The 16,433-nt window shown below is 30.5% G+C and overlaps 1 protein-coding gene across 6 annotated transcripts in view; it reads right to left on the bottom strand.

The window, feature by feature from the left end:
- The window catches only part of HEATR5A (HEAT repeat containing 5A), a 172,557-nt gene that overhangs the window by 118,022 nt on the left and 38,102 nt on the right, over window positions 1–16,433 (bottom strand). For all 6 annotated transcript variants that reach the window (XR_012486423.1, XR_012486424.1, XM_074289563.1 and 3 more), the window contains exons 5-11: window positions 15,390–15,539; window positions 14,731–14,902; window positions 9,560–9,720; window positions 7,908–8,163; window positions 7,054–7,209; window positions 3,906–4,156; window positions 1,608–1,719 (exon numbers count right to left, since the gene is read on the bottom strand). Coding sequence is in view for 4 of the 6 variants with exons in the window: in XM_074289563.1 (XP_074145664.1) it covers window positions 1,608–1,719; window positions 3,906–4,156; window positions 7,054–7,209; window positions 7,908–8,163; window positions 9,560–9,720; window positions 14,731–14,902; window positions 15,390–15,539 (1,258 nt within the window). In the remaining 2 variants the exon portion in view is untranslated. The remainder of the gene's footprint in view (window positions 1–1,607; window positions 1,720–3,905; window positions 4,157–7,053; window positions 7,210–7,907; window positions 8,164–9,559; window positions 9,721–14,730; window positions 14,903–15,389; window positions 15,540–16,433) is intronic.

Raw genomic sequence — 16,433 nt, 5'->3', positions numbered from 1 at the left:
AGAACCAATGGACTCTGAATGCAGATTAAAGCATATTTTTTTCACTTTATTCTTTTTTTGTGGTGATTTTTTCCCCCTTTTGATATGTTTTTTTCTTTTACAACTGGGACTAATATGGAAATATGTTTTACATTATATGTATAAATTATATCAAACTGCCTATCATCTTTGGAAAAAGGGAAAGAAGGGAGAACAATTTGGAATTCAAAATCTTGTAAAAGTGAATGTTAAAAATTTTCCTGATATGAAATTGGGACAAAAAATAAAATGCTATTTAAAAATGCTTTAAAAAATGGAAAAAAATTAAAATAACAAAATTAAGCTACATAATAGCAAAAAATCATGAAATTTTACAAATCTAGCTCATTACAAATGTGTCACAATTTTCTATATTCTGAAGTAGGAATTTACAATAAAATAAAATTATGATAAAGCAACAAAATAAAACTTTGAAGATATTGAAAGGGGAATATATACAGTATAACCATAAGGTAAAATGAATAAATATTAGAAATTCTTCCAAATAACTGAAACTGTGCAAAATCATAATTCTTTGAAGGTAAATTTAGATTAAAAAAATAATCAAAAGTCATTTAAAGTGAAATCTACTAAAGTGAAAATATTGGTGATCAAGGTGGTTAAAATACTAAAACAATTTTTGGCCACTAAAAAAAAAGAAGAAAGAAAGAAAGAAAGAAAAGAAAAAAAGATCCCTGGAACATGAAACAATGTGTTATTTTCTCAGATGGCTCATAATCTAATTCTAGAAAGATTTTAGCTGTGTTCCAAAAATGTTTTATGCCCAAGCAGCATCTTTGGAATAAAAGCAACCTCCTAGTAGAACCACTTTGAAGAATAACCCTCATCTGTTTGCTTGAGTTTTAGTTTCTATTTTAAAAAGTAACTTCTACTGTGGTTTATCAACATAATGCAAATATTATACTAGTACCATTAACTTCAACAGTTTAAGGATCTGTGATTTTAGTAGCATGCACAATCCCTTCATTTGTGAAATGTGCAACACCCTCCATTCCAGACAATCTTCTGCAACTGTGACCAAAAAAATTCACCACCTGAAAGCCAGCTTTCTTAAAATGACCCTTTTCTCTTTCTTCGATAAAACACATAGTTAAATTACTTCATATTGAAATCTTACTAGACACCTTGCTGTATGGCAGCTGCTAAAAAACAGAATTTCTAGATGAATGCTCTTTGAAAATAAGGTTCACTTTCTAATTAAACTAAGACACTAGAACAGGGCTTTAGAAGAACAATTTAAAATGACAATAAATAAAAAAATTAGACACAAAATAATACAAAATAAAGCAAAACTTGATTGAAATACATATTTGCTGCAATATATATACATACATACACACACATGACTTTAAATGAAAAGCATAAAATAAAGATTTGAACTGAAAAAAATTAAAAGAGAACAAAGAGTATTCTATGAAATGATACTGTATATGTGGAAGATATGTTCAAATTTTTTTTCTAATAACTTCATAATTATAATTATTCTATCATATCATACATATGTAGAATACATTCTCAAAACATAATGATGTACTTAGAAATATGTAATATTTCTAAAAGCCAATTACCTAATGTCATTAAGGCAGCTATCAGCAACCATCCAGCTTGTGTTCGTTGAACTGAAAGGCGACTATTCTGAGCAGCAGAACATAACAAATCCTCTGCTAACATCACAATTATCTATTTATATTTAGAAATATATAGAAATAAAATTAGTACCAAAAAAGCACATAAGGTAAAGAAAGAATATTCCTTTTTAAAACAACATTTCAAAAACTAAATATATATAATTCAAAGAAGTGTTGGTAAAAAGCCATGATTCTTGAACTCCATGCTACAAGACCATATTATATCAGCATAATCATAACCATATCAACAGATTGTTTATAAAGTTAACTACTGAAATGCAATTACGGTAAAAAAGGTAAAGTAACAAAGTTGTAAGCAGAAAATATTTTGTAACTCAATTATGGCAATATAGTCAAATGATTTTGGCCCAGTTGTAACATCGTATTATAGTAACTTTAAAATGACTTTTTTCCTAATTATTTAATTTCCTCATATTCAGTTCCATCAGTGATGTTCTTATCTCTTTCCTGAAACATTCCTTCTATAAAATTTTTTTAAAAAGTTAAATTTCTCTAGCAAAAGAAAATTTTACACTTAAAAATCAAATGAAAGCAGTCACTTAATTAAAAATTAAGTGTACCAAATCATGAACCATCACTGATATTAAACATGCCTAACAAAAATACTATAAAACTACAAAACTGATGTAATTTTTGTAATAATGACTTGGAAACCCCCATAATGGGAAGAAAAAAAAAAAAAAAAGCAAAAAAACATTCTTTTAATCTCAGTTAACACTGTAGTACTCCACAGGTAATACTACAGTAAAGATGGTAGGGCACCTGATAAACTTCCACTTAAAGAAAACATTTATTTCCATATTTCATTTTCTTTAGTAAATCAAAGAAGTGTAAAGAACAGACTAATGCATTATTTACTGAAGTAAAAATAAAATAATAAGATTAATTGACATGAGTAGTTTACAAAGAATTTACAGAGTAGTTACAGAATTAAGTTTCATAATTTTATAGTCATATTTCATATATAATGATCATATCTAAAAAATGGGAAAAATTACAAAGGAAGATTTTTATATCCAGGTTACTAGATTTCTTCATTTTTACAAGGAGCCAACTAGTAAATTAAAATCAGCCTCAGATATTTTGCTTGTTTTTAAAAGTAACAAAGCTAAATTAAAACTGCAAATTCATGAAGTTATTTCTTAGGCAAAACAAAAACAAAAACAAAAAAAAATTTAAATGTATTAAATTAATCCCAGTTGGCAGTGGGAAATTATACTTCAATTTTGCTTCTCATTATTAAAAAACAGCAATAGCTAAATTCAATATAGCCTCTTCACTCCAGATCATATGGCTTGTTCTCTTAAGAAACCATTATAAAACATAATGTTGTAGGGGTTAGTAACATTGCCTGGGTTAATGAGTTCTGAAGAAGTAATCCTAACCAAATATTGAAAAAGGAAAATTTAGTCCTTGGTAAAGGTCTTTACTAAAGATATTTGCTTTACTAAAAAAAATGATAGTTACTATCCATTCTTACTCAATAATATGGTAATGGTGACGAGGAGTAATGACTTAGCAATATTAAATGAGTGGCTCAGAAATCTAAGTAATAAGGGCTTTTATCTCTAAATAGTAGTTACTTTCAGTTGAAATTTACCAGTTCTGACAAAGTTTCTCTAAAAAGTCTTCTTTGATGCTTAGGCTACTTTTTTCCATTCAATTCTTTAAAGTAAAATGTTGCTATATTTTAAAAAAGTCACTAATTACGTAGCAATCTACTAAATATGTGTTGTGTTAACAATGGTACTTATCATTTAATGAAGTATGTAATTCACAAAAATTGCATTTCCTGAGAATCAATTTTAGATGGATGAAATCTTAAGTAAATTTGTCTGGAAGCGTTAACTGATAAAATGAAGTATTCAGAGTACAATTCTGCCACAGGATGAAAATAATATTACTCAAAAATCTAGAAGATAATATTCCATGAATTTGGAACCAATAGTACACATATTTCTTTTAAAATAATACTATTTATAGTTAAAATTGTAATATTTAGCTTTAAGAATCTTGCTCCATGTTTCTCGGAATGCTATTCAATGTAACATTGACATTTAGCTGTCTCATCAGACTGTTCAGCTTCTTGAAAATGTAGATTACACAAAATCAAAGATTCAAAGGTAGAAGAGGTTATCTAGTGCATTTTATAGCTGATGTGTGTCCTTGAAACAGCATCATTACATTCGGAAAATTATACATTAGTATAGTCATTACCTTTCCTTTTCCATGTGGAATTCCTAAAGGGCAATGTTTTACTGCTCCTAGTAGAGCTGCCACAGCAAAACTAAAGCCAGTCACAGCTTCAGGTGAGGATTTGAGCACAGTAAGTCGTTCAAGGCAACGGTCCAAAAGTGGAGTTAGGTAGGAAGGCAATGCTACAGCAATGCAGTGTAAACACCAAGCTGCTGCTAATCGAACTGAAATGCTAGGATGAACAATAACTGAAATGACATTGTCAAGAATCCCTGGAACAAAATAAATAAATAAGGAATCTTTATAGAAAAAAGGCTGATTTAATAACCAAACAATTAATAAACATTTATAAAATATCTACTATATATGCAAGACATTGTGCTGAATACTGAGAACATAAAAAGAGTCAAAAGACAAATACTGTCTACAAGGAACTCAAAATCAAATGAAAAGACAATATTTAAACAAACATATACTGAGCAAGCTATATATTGGATAAGCAGGAAATAATTAGCAGAGAGAAAGCACTGGAATTAAGAGGAGTTGAGGAAGGCTTCCCTGTAGAAAATTGGATTTTAGTTGGGCTTTAAAGGAAGCCAAGGAAGTCAGTAATTAGAGCAGCAACAGAAGAGTACTCCAGGCAAAGGGGAAAGCCAGAGAAAATGCCCAGAGTCAAGAGATGGAATAGCTAAGTGGCCAGTGTCACCATAATCAAAGATTATATGTTGGGGAGTGAGGTATAAGTAGACTAGAAAAACTGGAGCAGATTAGATAGGAAATATTATCTTGGGAGGCAACAGGGATCCATTGAAGTTTACTGAGTAGTGAAATAACATGATCAAACCTATACTTTAGGAAAATCAATTTGATGGTTGATTGGAAGATGGACTAGAATAAAGAGAAATGTGAAGCAGGCAGATCCACTTGCAGGCTATTGTGGTAATTGAGGAATGAGGCGACAAAAGTCTGCAAATAAAGTGGTGGCAATGTCAGAGAAAAGAGGGCATTTTCTAGAGATGCTACAAAAGTGAAATTGGTAGACCTTACCAAGAGACTGGATATGGGGGTATGAGAGATAATGAGAAACAAAGTATGGCTCCTAGGTTATTAATCTGAGGAACAGATAGTGGTGTCCTCTACAGTAACAGGCAAAATGTATGTGAGGAATGCTAGGGTTAATAATAGGGTTTATAGGGTTAATAGGGAGTAGGAGAGAGAGAAGCATTTTAAGTCTTCCCTAGCCTAATTTTCCTTCCATTTCAGCATATTTTTTCATTAACTGTTTAATACAGATCTACTTCATCATTTTTTTTAATCTGAATAATACTAAAAAGGAATTCAAGTTAGCCTGATTTCTTAGTGGGATCATACAAAGAGATTCTATTGCTTTTGTGATCACTAACAGAGTATTTTATTTGAATTAATTTTTAAAATAAGTGTTCTATCAGTCTTTCATCACTAGATTCATAAAAATATATATATTCAACTCTGAGATAAGAGACCTAAAATCCATTTTCATACATAATTGTAAGGCAAAAGTCTTCTCAAAGAGATGCCTAAAGGTCAAATGCCGTAAGTTTGAAATAATGATTTTATTTCAAATATGCTAAATCATCATGATAATTTGAAATTCCTTAAAAATGCAATGATAGTATTATATTCCAAGAAATTATTAATATGGGGCAGCTAGATGGCCAGTGGATAGAGTACCAGCCCTGAAGTCAGGAGGACCTGAGTTCCAATCTGATCGCCGACACTTAACACTTCCTAGTTGTGTGACCCTGGGCAAGTCACTTAATCCCAACTGCCTCAGCAAAAAAAAAAAAGAAAAAAGAAAAAAAGAAAAAGAAATTATTAATATGAAGAATGTTAAGAAATTTGGTAAAATTTGAATGAACTCAAGCAGAGTAAAGCAGAACCAAAAATCAATTTATGTAATATCCACAAGATTATAAAGAGAATGTTGAAAGAATTCAGAATCTAATCAATACAGTAACCAATCATGATTTCAGAGAATCTCTTGGTAGAGATGTAACAGATTACAGAGGAGGAATGGGAAGGTGGCAAAAAGACAAGAATAAGCATTTACATTAAATCTACTCTGTGTCAGACACTGCATTAAACACCTTACAAATATTATCTCACTTGCTCTTATAATAACCTTAAGAGGTAAATGCTTTTATTATCTCCTTTTAATAGCTGAGGAAATTGAGGCAAACAAAAGTTAAGGAATCACACAATTAGTAAGTATCTGAGGCTGGATCTAAACTCAGGTCTTCGTAACTCCAGATCCAGCACTCAATTCACTGTGCCATCTTCCTATCTTTAGGTTCTTAAAGTATAGTTTTTCAGATATGGGCTGGTATGTTTTGTTCACTATTGGTGTTGTTCTGTCCTAGTAGAATGTAAAATACTTGAGAGCAGGGACTCTACCTATTTTGCTTGTTTTTGTATTCTTGGCACTTAGCAAGGTACCTTGGACAAAGTAAGTCCTTATTAAGTCTTTCCAAATATTTTCACATATTTTTTATTAGGAAGGTCCTGGGATTGGAGAGAGGTAGAAGTCATTGAAAAGTATTTTAAAAAAACCTAAATATAACATTTTTTAAATGGCTTAATTTGTTTTAACTTAAGGAATATTTTTCAAGTTACATGTGAAATTGTAATGAATGACTCGAAGAATACATTTGTATAAATCTTGGTTTACCCCTATTATTTCATAAGTTTAGAAAATTCCTGATGAGGAAATTCTCTCTAACAATGCAGATGCAACTATTCTGTAAATTAAATGATTTTCTCAAGGTCAGAGAGTCTTGTGTCACTGGTAGAATTTGAAGCCAGTTCTTCTTAACTCTTAAGAACAGTTCACCAATCCATTAAACTATACTACTTGGATAAAGTTTGAGAAAAATTTGAGCTAGCTAAAAGTCCTTAAATTGAAAAAAGAAAAATCTTTCTGCATCTATAAATAAAGCATAAAATTTAAGTTGTGTTTCTTTTATAAATATCCATTGGATATACAAACTTTATTAAAACAACAATACTAGCTCTTGAAAGTCAGCCATATAAAAGATTCTTTACTAGATAAATTAGATTTTCAAGGTACTTGATATCTGTAAAAATTAAAAAATTTTTAAAAAAGTCTCAGATATGTAGAGCAAATTACTACCTGCACTTGAATCCTGTAATAAGGGTGCAGCTGTTGTGCCAAGACCATATATTAGATTTCCAAGTTCTTGTAAAGCACACACTAGCACATGCTGGCTGGCAGCAACATCTGTGGAGCCAGGTCGAGTTTCCAAATTACCTTCACTCATTACAGCATCTGAAAAAAGTACAAATGTTAGCTATGTAATACAGTTTCTCTACAACACACATAGAATATGTAGTGGGGAGTGATAGTGTAAAAGGAACATGTACAATTTGACTCTTTTTAAGTGAAATCTCTGGACTATTCAAAACAACAGTGGTTACAATAATTTATCTATTTGGATTAGTATCTAGATTAGATTAGCATCTCATCATCCATAATTCCCAAGTATCATGTGTATGTGGTGGGTATTTTTGCATGTGTGTGTGTGTATATATATATATATACACACACACACATACATATATGTGTGTGTGTGTGTGTGTGTGTATATGTATGTTTTTCCACTATAGCAGCAAATACTATAAGGTAGAAACAGTATCTTTAAAAAAGATTCTTGGTCAGGTATGAATTAAATGAGTTGGTCTCTGAGGTACCTTCTAATTCTGAGAGTCTGTTAATTGATTTCAAAAGCACATTAACTTCTCAAATTGGGGAAATATTTCTTACGACTAAATATATATCTATATATCTACTTCTACAATTGACATTTACTGAAGAAAAAAACCAATACAACAGAGTAGAATGATAAAATTTTGGCTGTTCATGCACTTTGCATGCATTAGATTTTTTGAAGTATCTGTATTATAGGGCTAGAAAATAATCACACCAGCATTATTTTTTTTTTAAACACAATTTTATTAATCCCATACCAACAGCTTTCTTTAGTTTCCAGATGACCTGACAAATATCCTTGGCAGCAGCAATTTGAGCTTTTTCCCCAAGAAGGCTTCCTATAGTAGTTCGAAGGATAAATGAAACACAGCGACGACAACAGATAGCATCCATCTGAGTTTGGACTGCTTTAGGGTGAGACTGTGATACTAGGCTAAGGATATGAGACAGTAAGGTGGAAAAATTTCTTTCTAACCAACGTCCTCCTAGTGTTGAAACAAATACCACATATGCCTGAAAAAGAATGAAAGTTTGACTGTCAAAATTAAAATATTTTCAATTAAATATTAATATTCTTCTTATCACAGAATACACTGAAAAGATCAGATTTTTCTTCTTTTTGAATATTCCATTATTTTCTCAGTTGCAGCTATATATAATGCACTTATCTCAATTCCTTTTCCATTTAAAGATATAGCTGCAATGTGTGGTCTTTTCAACTTTCATTTCATTTAACCTGCTTGTCCATTTTATTTTGTTTCAGAGAGTGAAAAATGTTATGGAACCATCACAAGCAGCTGTGACATAAAACACTGTTTTGGCCTCACTGAACAACAGTTTCTAGCTACTTGAGATTCTTAGCATAGAATCTCAAATCGAATGTAAGAAACATCTTAAGAATTATTATGCAACAAATACATAGCTCAAAGAACTTTCAGCTCTGGGCACTAAAAAGGAGTTACGTGCTAACAGTGATCAAACACTATTCTTTATTTTCATGAATTTTAATGCTACCACTTTGTGAAAGATACAAAGACAACGAGACCAGATCAAAGAAAAGATTGCATGTGAAACTACTTAACAAATTTAGCAATCAGAAAACCATCATTTCTTTGCATACTCTTTTTTCATACAAGTGCTCAATAGCATTCATTTACCATTACAAATGAATTTAATATTTTAAGTATGTCCATGATGATAAAAATATTAATGCAACGGGTATATACACAAAAGCTGATATTAAATGACAAACTGCAAACAAAATATGTCACAAGAGCAAGGGATTATTCTTGAGTTTTCTACAACATTTAGATAAAAACTTTAAGTTTTACTGATGCTTTTATTTTTATACTAGTCATTTTTGGAAATCTCTTCTTTAAATGAACTTTCCGAGGACATTTTTGTCTTGAAAATTTAACATTACTTTTGAGAACCACTTTTAGCATATATATATTTACATTTATTTTGGAAATGAAACAATATGAAATGGCAACATAGTATTTTTGAACAAATTTTCATCTTATAACATCAGTCACCTACCATAAAACATTAAAAATATATAAGCATACTGAAAAATTTGTTTAACCATAAGAAAAAAAAGAAAGCCTTCAGAAACAAAAGAATTACTTAAGTATATACAGCAACAATCAAATAAATCCTCTTCAGAGTTAGCTAGCTTTGCTTGAGCTCAAAGTAAAAATAAAATTCTTTTGCTTATAATCTAGGTCTAAATAAAAGTCTAAGCCAAGATACCATGACCTGTGATGACATGTCATGGTACTAATAAAGAAGTTTAAATTTCAACATTACCCCAAACAATCTGGAAAATGTGGCTCGATATTACGTCCTAAATAGGTCTTAGATTTAGGGAGTGTAAACTCTAGTCAGATATTTCATATGTGATCCAAACCTGAGTAACACCAACTCGAACATCCCTACTGACTGAACTGGTTCCTTTCAACATATCTCCACTGGCTCGAAGAAATCCTGAACTCCCACGTAGAAATCCTGTTCCTAGTAACTCCATGGCTTCCTCCAGAGAAACTTTGCGAACATTTTGCCGGGAAGTTGCTATAAAAACAAAGCCAAAAAACTCTTTAAATATAATTATATTCCATAGAATAATAAAGTTAAATCCATGTTACACCTTTTAAAAAAGATATATTAATAAATTTAAAGCAAAATGTGAGCCTTCTAATAAATTTAAGGCATAGATGTGTGTGTATGTGTGTGTGTGTGTGTGTGTGTGTGTGTGTGTGTGTGTGTGTGTGTGTGTATTTATTTTCTTGCTGAGCCAATCAGGGTTAAGTGACTTGCCCAGCATCACATAGCTAGGAAGTGTTAAGTGTCTTGAGATCACATTTGAACTTGGGTCCTCCTGACTTCAGGGCTGGTGCTTCATCCACTGCCCCACCTAGCTGTCCCTAAGATATATTTTTAAAAAACAAATCTTTGGTATTAAAAATAAAAAATGATAGCTGGATTCTCCTTGGTCATACTTATGAAAAATAAAAGAAACTGATAGACTGGAAGTAGAAAAATAAAATTATATAATTTACTACCAAGATTTATAAAGTAGCCTCTACTTCTAATTAAGAAAATATGCAGTAAGAAATCTAATTACTAGAACTCAAAATTAAAACAAACCAAAAAAAAGCCAAAAAAAAAAAAAAAAGATAAGTCAATACAACAATTCATATACAACAAAAAAAACTTTTAGAATGTTAATACTCTAGTTATCCTGGTGTGAATTTTTACTACTTCATTTCCATATCCAATTATTCATTTATGGAGGATTTGAGTATTCTATTTGAAACAGTTAAGTTAAGACTAGATCAAAGTATTAGAAAACATAGAGTAGGAAGCAAACTTTTATCAGCAGAAGAATTAGACTCACTGACCATTTCATTTACCTTAATCTTTGAATATACTCTCCTCTTTCAAGGACATTTATGTGCAAATTATTAGCACAAGGCTAAAAAAAAGAAATCCTCTTTATTTGAAGAAAGTCATTGACTGAAAGATTATTATTTACATGGTCAAAAATATTTAAAGAATAGTCACTAAAATGGGACTGAAAAAGTACAGCTTCAATGCATTAAGAGTAGTTTATTTAAAAGTCAAAAATTAGATCATTATATACTTCAACAACAATACTGTATGATGATCAATTCTGATGGGCGTGGCCCTCTCCAACAATGAGATTAACCAAATCAGTTCCAACAGAACAGTAATGAACTGAACCAGCTACATCCAGCGAAAGAACTCTGGGAGATGACTGAACCACTACATAGATTTCCAATCCCTCTAATTTTGTCAGCCTGCATTTTGGATTTCCTTCACAGGCTAAATGTACACTATTTCAAAGTCCGATTCTTTTTGTTCAGCAAAACAACTGTTTGGTCATGTATACGTATATTGTATTTAATTTATACTCTAACATATTTAACATGTATTGGTTGACCTGCCATGGTGGGGGGGGGGGGGGAGAAAGAGGGGGAAAATTGGAACAAAATGTTTGGCAATTGTCAATGTTGTAAAATTACCCATGCAAATATCTGGTAAATAAAAACTATTAAAAATAAAAAAAAAAGTCAAAAATTAGGTAGGGAGCAATGAGCAATGAAGAAAAATGTCACTTGTGTATAAATACAAATACTTTTAAATAAAAAAAAAAAAAAACTTTTATTTATGAATGCCAGAAGAGGAAAAACTCAAATAATTTTCTTCTCATCATTTAATTAAAAAAAAAAAAAACAAAAACAAAAACATTTTCCTTAGTTAAGAGTTTCCTTGTCCAAAATATATGACAATAAAGCCTTATTAGGAAGGCTGGAATTTCTCAAAGCCATATGGGTTCTTGATATATTTATAGGACCCATTCAATGCTTGGAAGGGAAACAAGGAAGGAAGGAGGGAGTGGATAAGCAAATTTTGAAGAAAATGAAATGAGAAGTATTTCTAAACTCAGAAATTGCTGTATGTTATCATAAATTTTGAAAGTTTTTAATATATAAATTTATTTTATTTTTTTAAATTAAATTTTAGTATTTTCTTTTTCATTGTTTAAATTAATTTTATAATTTTTTGACAGTACATATGCATGAGTAATTTTTTTTTACATTATTCCTTGTATTCATTTTTCCAAATTTTCCCCTCATCCCTCTACTCCCTCCCCTAGATGACATGCATAATATATAAATTTAACTTCATATTTAGTATTATAGAAAGACAAAATACTATTGTTAGCATTGAAATCTTCTTTTTTCAAACTTTATTCACATTTTAAAGAAGAACAGAGTTCCACAGAATACAATTTCTGTGATGAAGATTTTTTAGGTGGCTACTTTTGGACTGAAAAAGTCACTGACACACATTGGAAATTTATGGGATCAGCAATTGATAAATGGTCAAAGGATATGAACAGACAATTTTCAGATGATGAAATTAAAACTATTTCCACTCATATGAAAGAATGTTCCAAATCACTATTGATCAGAGAAATGCAAATTAAGACAACTCTGAGGTATCATTACACACCTGTCAGATTGGCTAAGATGACAGGAACAAATAACGATGAATGTTGGAGGGGCTGTGGGAAAACTGGGACACTGATGCATTGTTGGTGGAGTTGTGAAAGAATCCAACCATTCTGGAGAGCAATCTGGAATTATGCCCAAAAAGTTATCAAAATGTGCATACCCTTTGACCCAGCCATACTACTACTGGGCTTATATCCCAAGGAAATACTAAAGAAGGGAAAGGGACCTGTATGTGCCAAAATGTTTGTGGCAGCCCTTTGTGTAGTGGCTAGACACTGGAAAATGAATGGATGTCCATCAATTGGAGAATGGTTGGGTAAATTATGGTATATGAATGTTATGGAATATTATTGTTCTGTAAGAAATGACCAACAGCTTGAATATAGAGAGGCTTGGAGAGACTTACATCAACTGATGCTGAGTGAAACGAGCAGAACTAGGAGATCATTATACACTTCAACAATGATACTGTATGAGGATGTATTCTGATGGAAGTGGATATCTTTAACATAGAGAAGAGCTAATCCAATTCCAATTGATCAATGATGGACAGAATCAGCTACATCCAGAAAAGGAACACTGGGAAATGAGTATAAACTGTGAGCATTTTTTTTTTGTTTTTCTTCCCAGATTATTTTTACCTTCCAAATAGAATTCTTTCTTTGCAACAACAACAACAACAACAAAATTCGGTTCTGCACATATATATTGTACCCAGGATATACTATAAGATATTTAATATGTATGGGAATGCCTGCCATCTAGGGGAGGGGGTGGAGGGAAGGAGGGGAAAATTTTTGAACAGAAGGGAGTACAAGGGATAATGTTGTAAAAAAAAAAAAAAAATTACCTATGCATATGTATTGTCAAAAAAATGTTATAATTATAAAAATTAATAAAAAAAAAAAAAAGAAATTTATGGGATCAGACAACAAAATCAGATAATGAAAAACAACATCAAAGGTTATTTATTTTTAAATTATTATCTGTAATTTTTTGATAGTTCCAATTTTTTGTGGTGTTTTAACAAAAATTATGATATAAAACTCTAAATCACTTTTATAATTTTAGATTTTATAACCTATTACCTATATAATTACAAAACTCTAATTTAAAATTTTTTTACAAAAATCATATGCTTAAGCTAATTTTACAAATAAATTTAACCACGTGGCAAATCTGAGGAACACATCGTTCAGATCAGAGTTAAAAAAATTATTGCTGAACTGGAAGAAATTTAAAAGATTTTTTTCCTATTAACCCTCTTATTATATTTGATATGCAACAAAACCTCACTTTGTATCTTAGTATTAACTACATAGATCTGATAAAGACCAAACAAATATATAAGAATATAAGAAGCTCTTAAAAATTCACAAAGGTAATGTTCAATCTACAACAATTTAATGATTCAAGAATACAGACAGATAATTTGTCAAAAGATAAAAATATGAATTTTTAATAATTATTTGAAAAAACTCTCAATCTTACTAATAATCAAAAGAAAGACAAATTTTAAAAAGCTCTCAAAGAGACCATTTCACACAAATTAGATAAAATAAGTAGCAGAAAAGTTTCCTGTTAATTCCATTGTGGAGAAAACAGGTATACTCATTTATTGTTTTCCAACAAAATTTTGAAATCCTAAAAACAATCTCATGACACAAAGGAAAAGTTACAAAAATAATAATATTCACTGACTCAGTAATTCCACTGTTGTGATTATATCCTGAAAGTGTCATCAAATACAAAAAAGAGCTCTCTCTTTAAGGATCTCCATAACTATATAATTAAGTACTATAAACACAATATACTTAGAAAAACCTGGAAACAATCTTAAGAATAGGAGCAATGGTTAAATAAATTGTAGTACATCACAGAAATGAATAATGCCATTAACATTAAAAACTCTTAAGGAATATGAAAAAATAATGCAAAATTAAAAAAGCAGAACTGTAAGAACAGTGAACATAGTAATAATGACCACATAAAGAAAAAAAAAAACTTTTAAGAATGAATAGACAAAGAATACCAATGAAGACTTAGCAGAAAAAAGTATATTTTGAAATAAATTTAGATACTAAGCAACTAGTATAATTAGTTCAAATTAATTAGTTGAATTGAACTTCACTAAGAAAGTAAATGTGTTATATTACAATAAGAAAGAATTTTAAAAGCAAACATTATTGTTTTTGAAGTTATCTACTATTTGTAGTTAATTACCACTGCTCACTTCCATTTGCACAGATAACTGAGCAAAATGTATACTGTGGTCATTTATTATTTTTAAATGACAGTACCAAGAGTTAAATGAGATTATATATCTAGTACACATGGAACAATTCAAAAATATTTCAGCACACTAAAAAAGCTTAAGACGAAAGGATACCCTTTAGTAGTGCTAAAATCATTCCTTTCATTATGTTTAACCTAAGAATTTTCAAATGGATCAAACAATTGTCTCAGAATCAAAAAGCAAGGAGTCACAGAATTAAATTGACTGAAAAAAATTATTACAAAAGGATTACAAGCATTTTACCTTTTTCAGCTTTGGACATTACAGCTCTAGCCAACACTGTGCCTAAAAGCTTTGATACTGCTATTCGCACATCATAGTTGGAACCTTCAAATGACTTAAAACACAAAGTTGCCACACTGTCCATGTCTGTACTCCACATAAAGCTAGCTTCATTCTGAAGTTCAAGGAGACACTGTAGGAGAAGAACAAACAAATGAATAAGCAACATATAAAAAATTTGTAAAATGAATTATGTAAAAACTTTAACAAAATATTTTATGTCAAAAACATATAAACAATGTACTACAACATTTTAGTATTTAACAGATGTCGAAAAGACTTTAAAACAAAGTGATGTCACAAGAGAAAAACAAGTTGTCAAACTTGTTGCTTTTAGCAAGCTGTCAAAATCTCCCTTTGGAAACAATTCTGTTGAGAATGAAAATTTTAAGTAACAGTTTTATTTTGCTTCCTAAATATTCTAAATATATTCCTAGAAAGTCCCAAGTCTTAAAATGTGTTTAAAAATAATAGGCTTGATTTATACTTTGCTCATTAGTATCACAGAACAACTCTTTAATAGGTTCAAGCAGCAAAAGAGATGGAGGAAAGGGAAAGTGCATTACTTTGTAGTTATAATAATTAAAAATATGTATTTTTTGGGTTTTCAGACTGTTTACCTTTGCAGCAGCACAGCGAACTGCCATGGACCTGTCTGTCAAACATGATCTTGCAGCTTTATAAATATCTCTGTGACAAGGGGCAGCAGCAGCTCCAAGTCCATTCAGTATATTTTGCAAACTCAGCATAATCTCATATCGACCTTGAGACTACCACAGAAGGGGAAGAATGAATAATTTTTCAATGATAAAAAACAGACACATTAGTTTGTAATATGTAAAACTTGGTTATGAGGAGACAAACTTCATTTAAAATAATAAACATATTTTATTATTTGGAAAAGAAAAGACAACTAGGTGGAAAAGTGGAAAGAGTGCCAGGCCTGGAATTAGGATGACTCATTTTCCTTAGTTCAAATCTCAGGTACTTACTAGCTTTGGGACCCAGGATAAGTCACTTATTCCTATATGTCTGTTTTCTCAGCTAAAAAATGGGGGTTATGAAAAATCAGACAGAGCTACAAATGATTTAACAACAAAAAAATAAGAACTAAGAGATGTTTTCAACAGGATTTTAAAAATAAGTAACAAGGGTCAACAAGGTAGTACAGTATATAGAGAATCAGCCCTGGAGTCAAGAGAATCTGAGTTTAGATATTTATTAGCTTTGCAACCTTTGGAACTGAGTACCTCTGAAAAACCAAACCAAACCAAACCAAACCAAACCTCATAATTTTTTAAATTAATGAAACAGATGAAAGATCTTTCTATTGTAGAAATCACATTAAATACACAACTTCTCTGTAATTTATATGGGGAGCTTAAAGAGTTTCAACCAAAATAATGAAGTTCTGAACTTAGAACATGGACAGTAGCAATATTTCATCAGATTCCTACTTGAAATCTTTTCAACTTGGTAGAATCCATTTGAGTTTGTGCTTTACTAGCATAGCCTTTAAGAAGTTGTAAAATATACATTCATGTGTCTACTACATAGTATTATGTTTGTATATAACATATTCAAATATATATGTAGCAAAATTTACATAGATCAGTTATATCAGAGTTTTATAACTTTTAAACATTCATCAAGCCTTAAGAACA

Source organism: Sminthopsis crassicaudata, chromosome 2 (genome assembly GCF_048593235.1).
Source record: "Sminthopsis crassicaudata isolate SCR6 chromosome 2, ASM4859323v1, whole genome shotgun sequence".
In the NCBI taxonomy this organism is placed as follows: Eukaryota; Metazoa; Chordata; class Mammalia; order Dasyuromorphia; family Dasyuridae; genus Sminthopsis; species Sminthopsis crassicaudata.
Note: the sequence above shows the minus strand (reverse complement) of the source record. Positions and strands in the feature narration are given on the sequence as shown.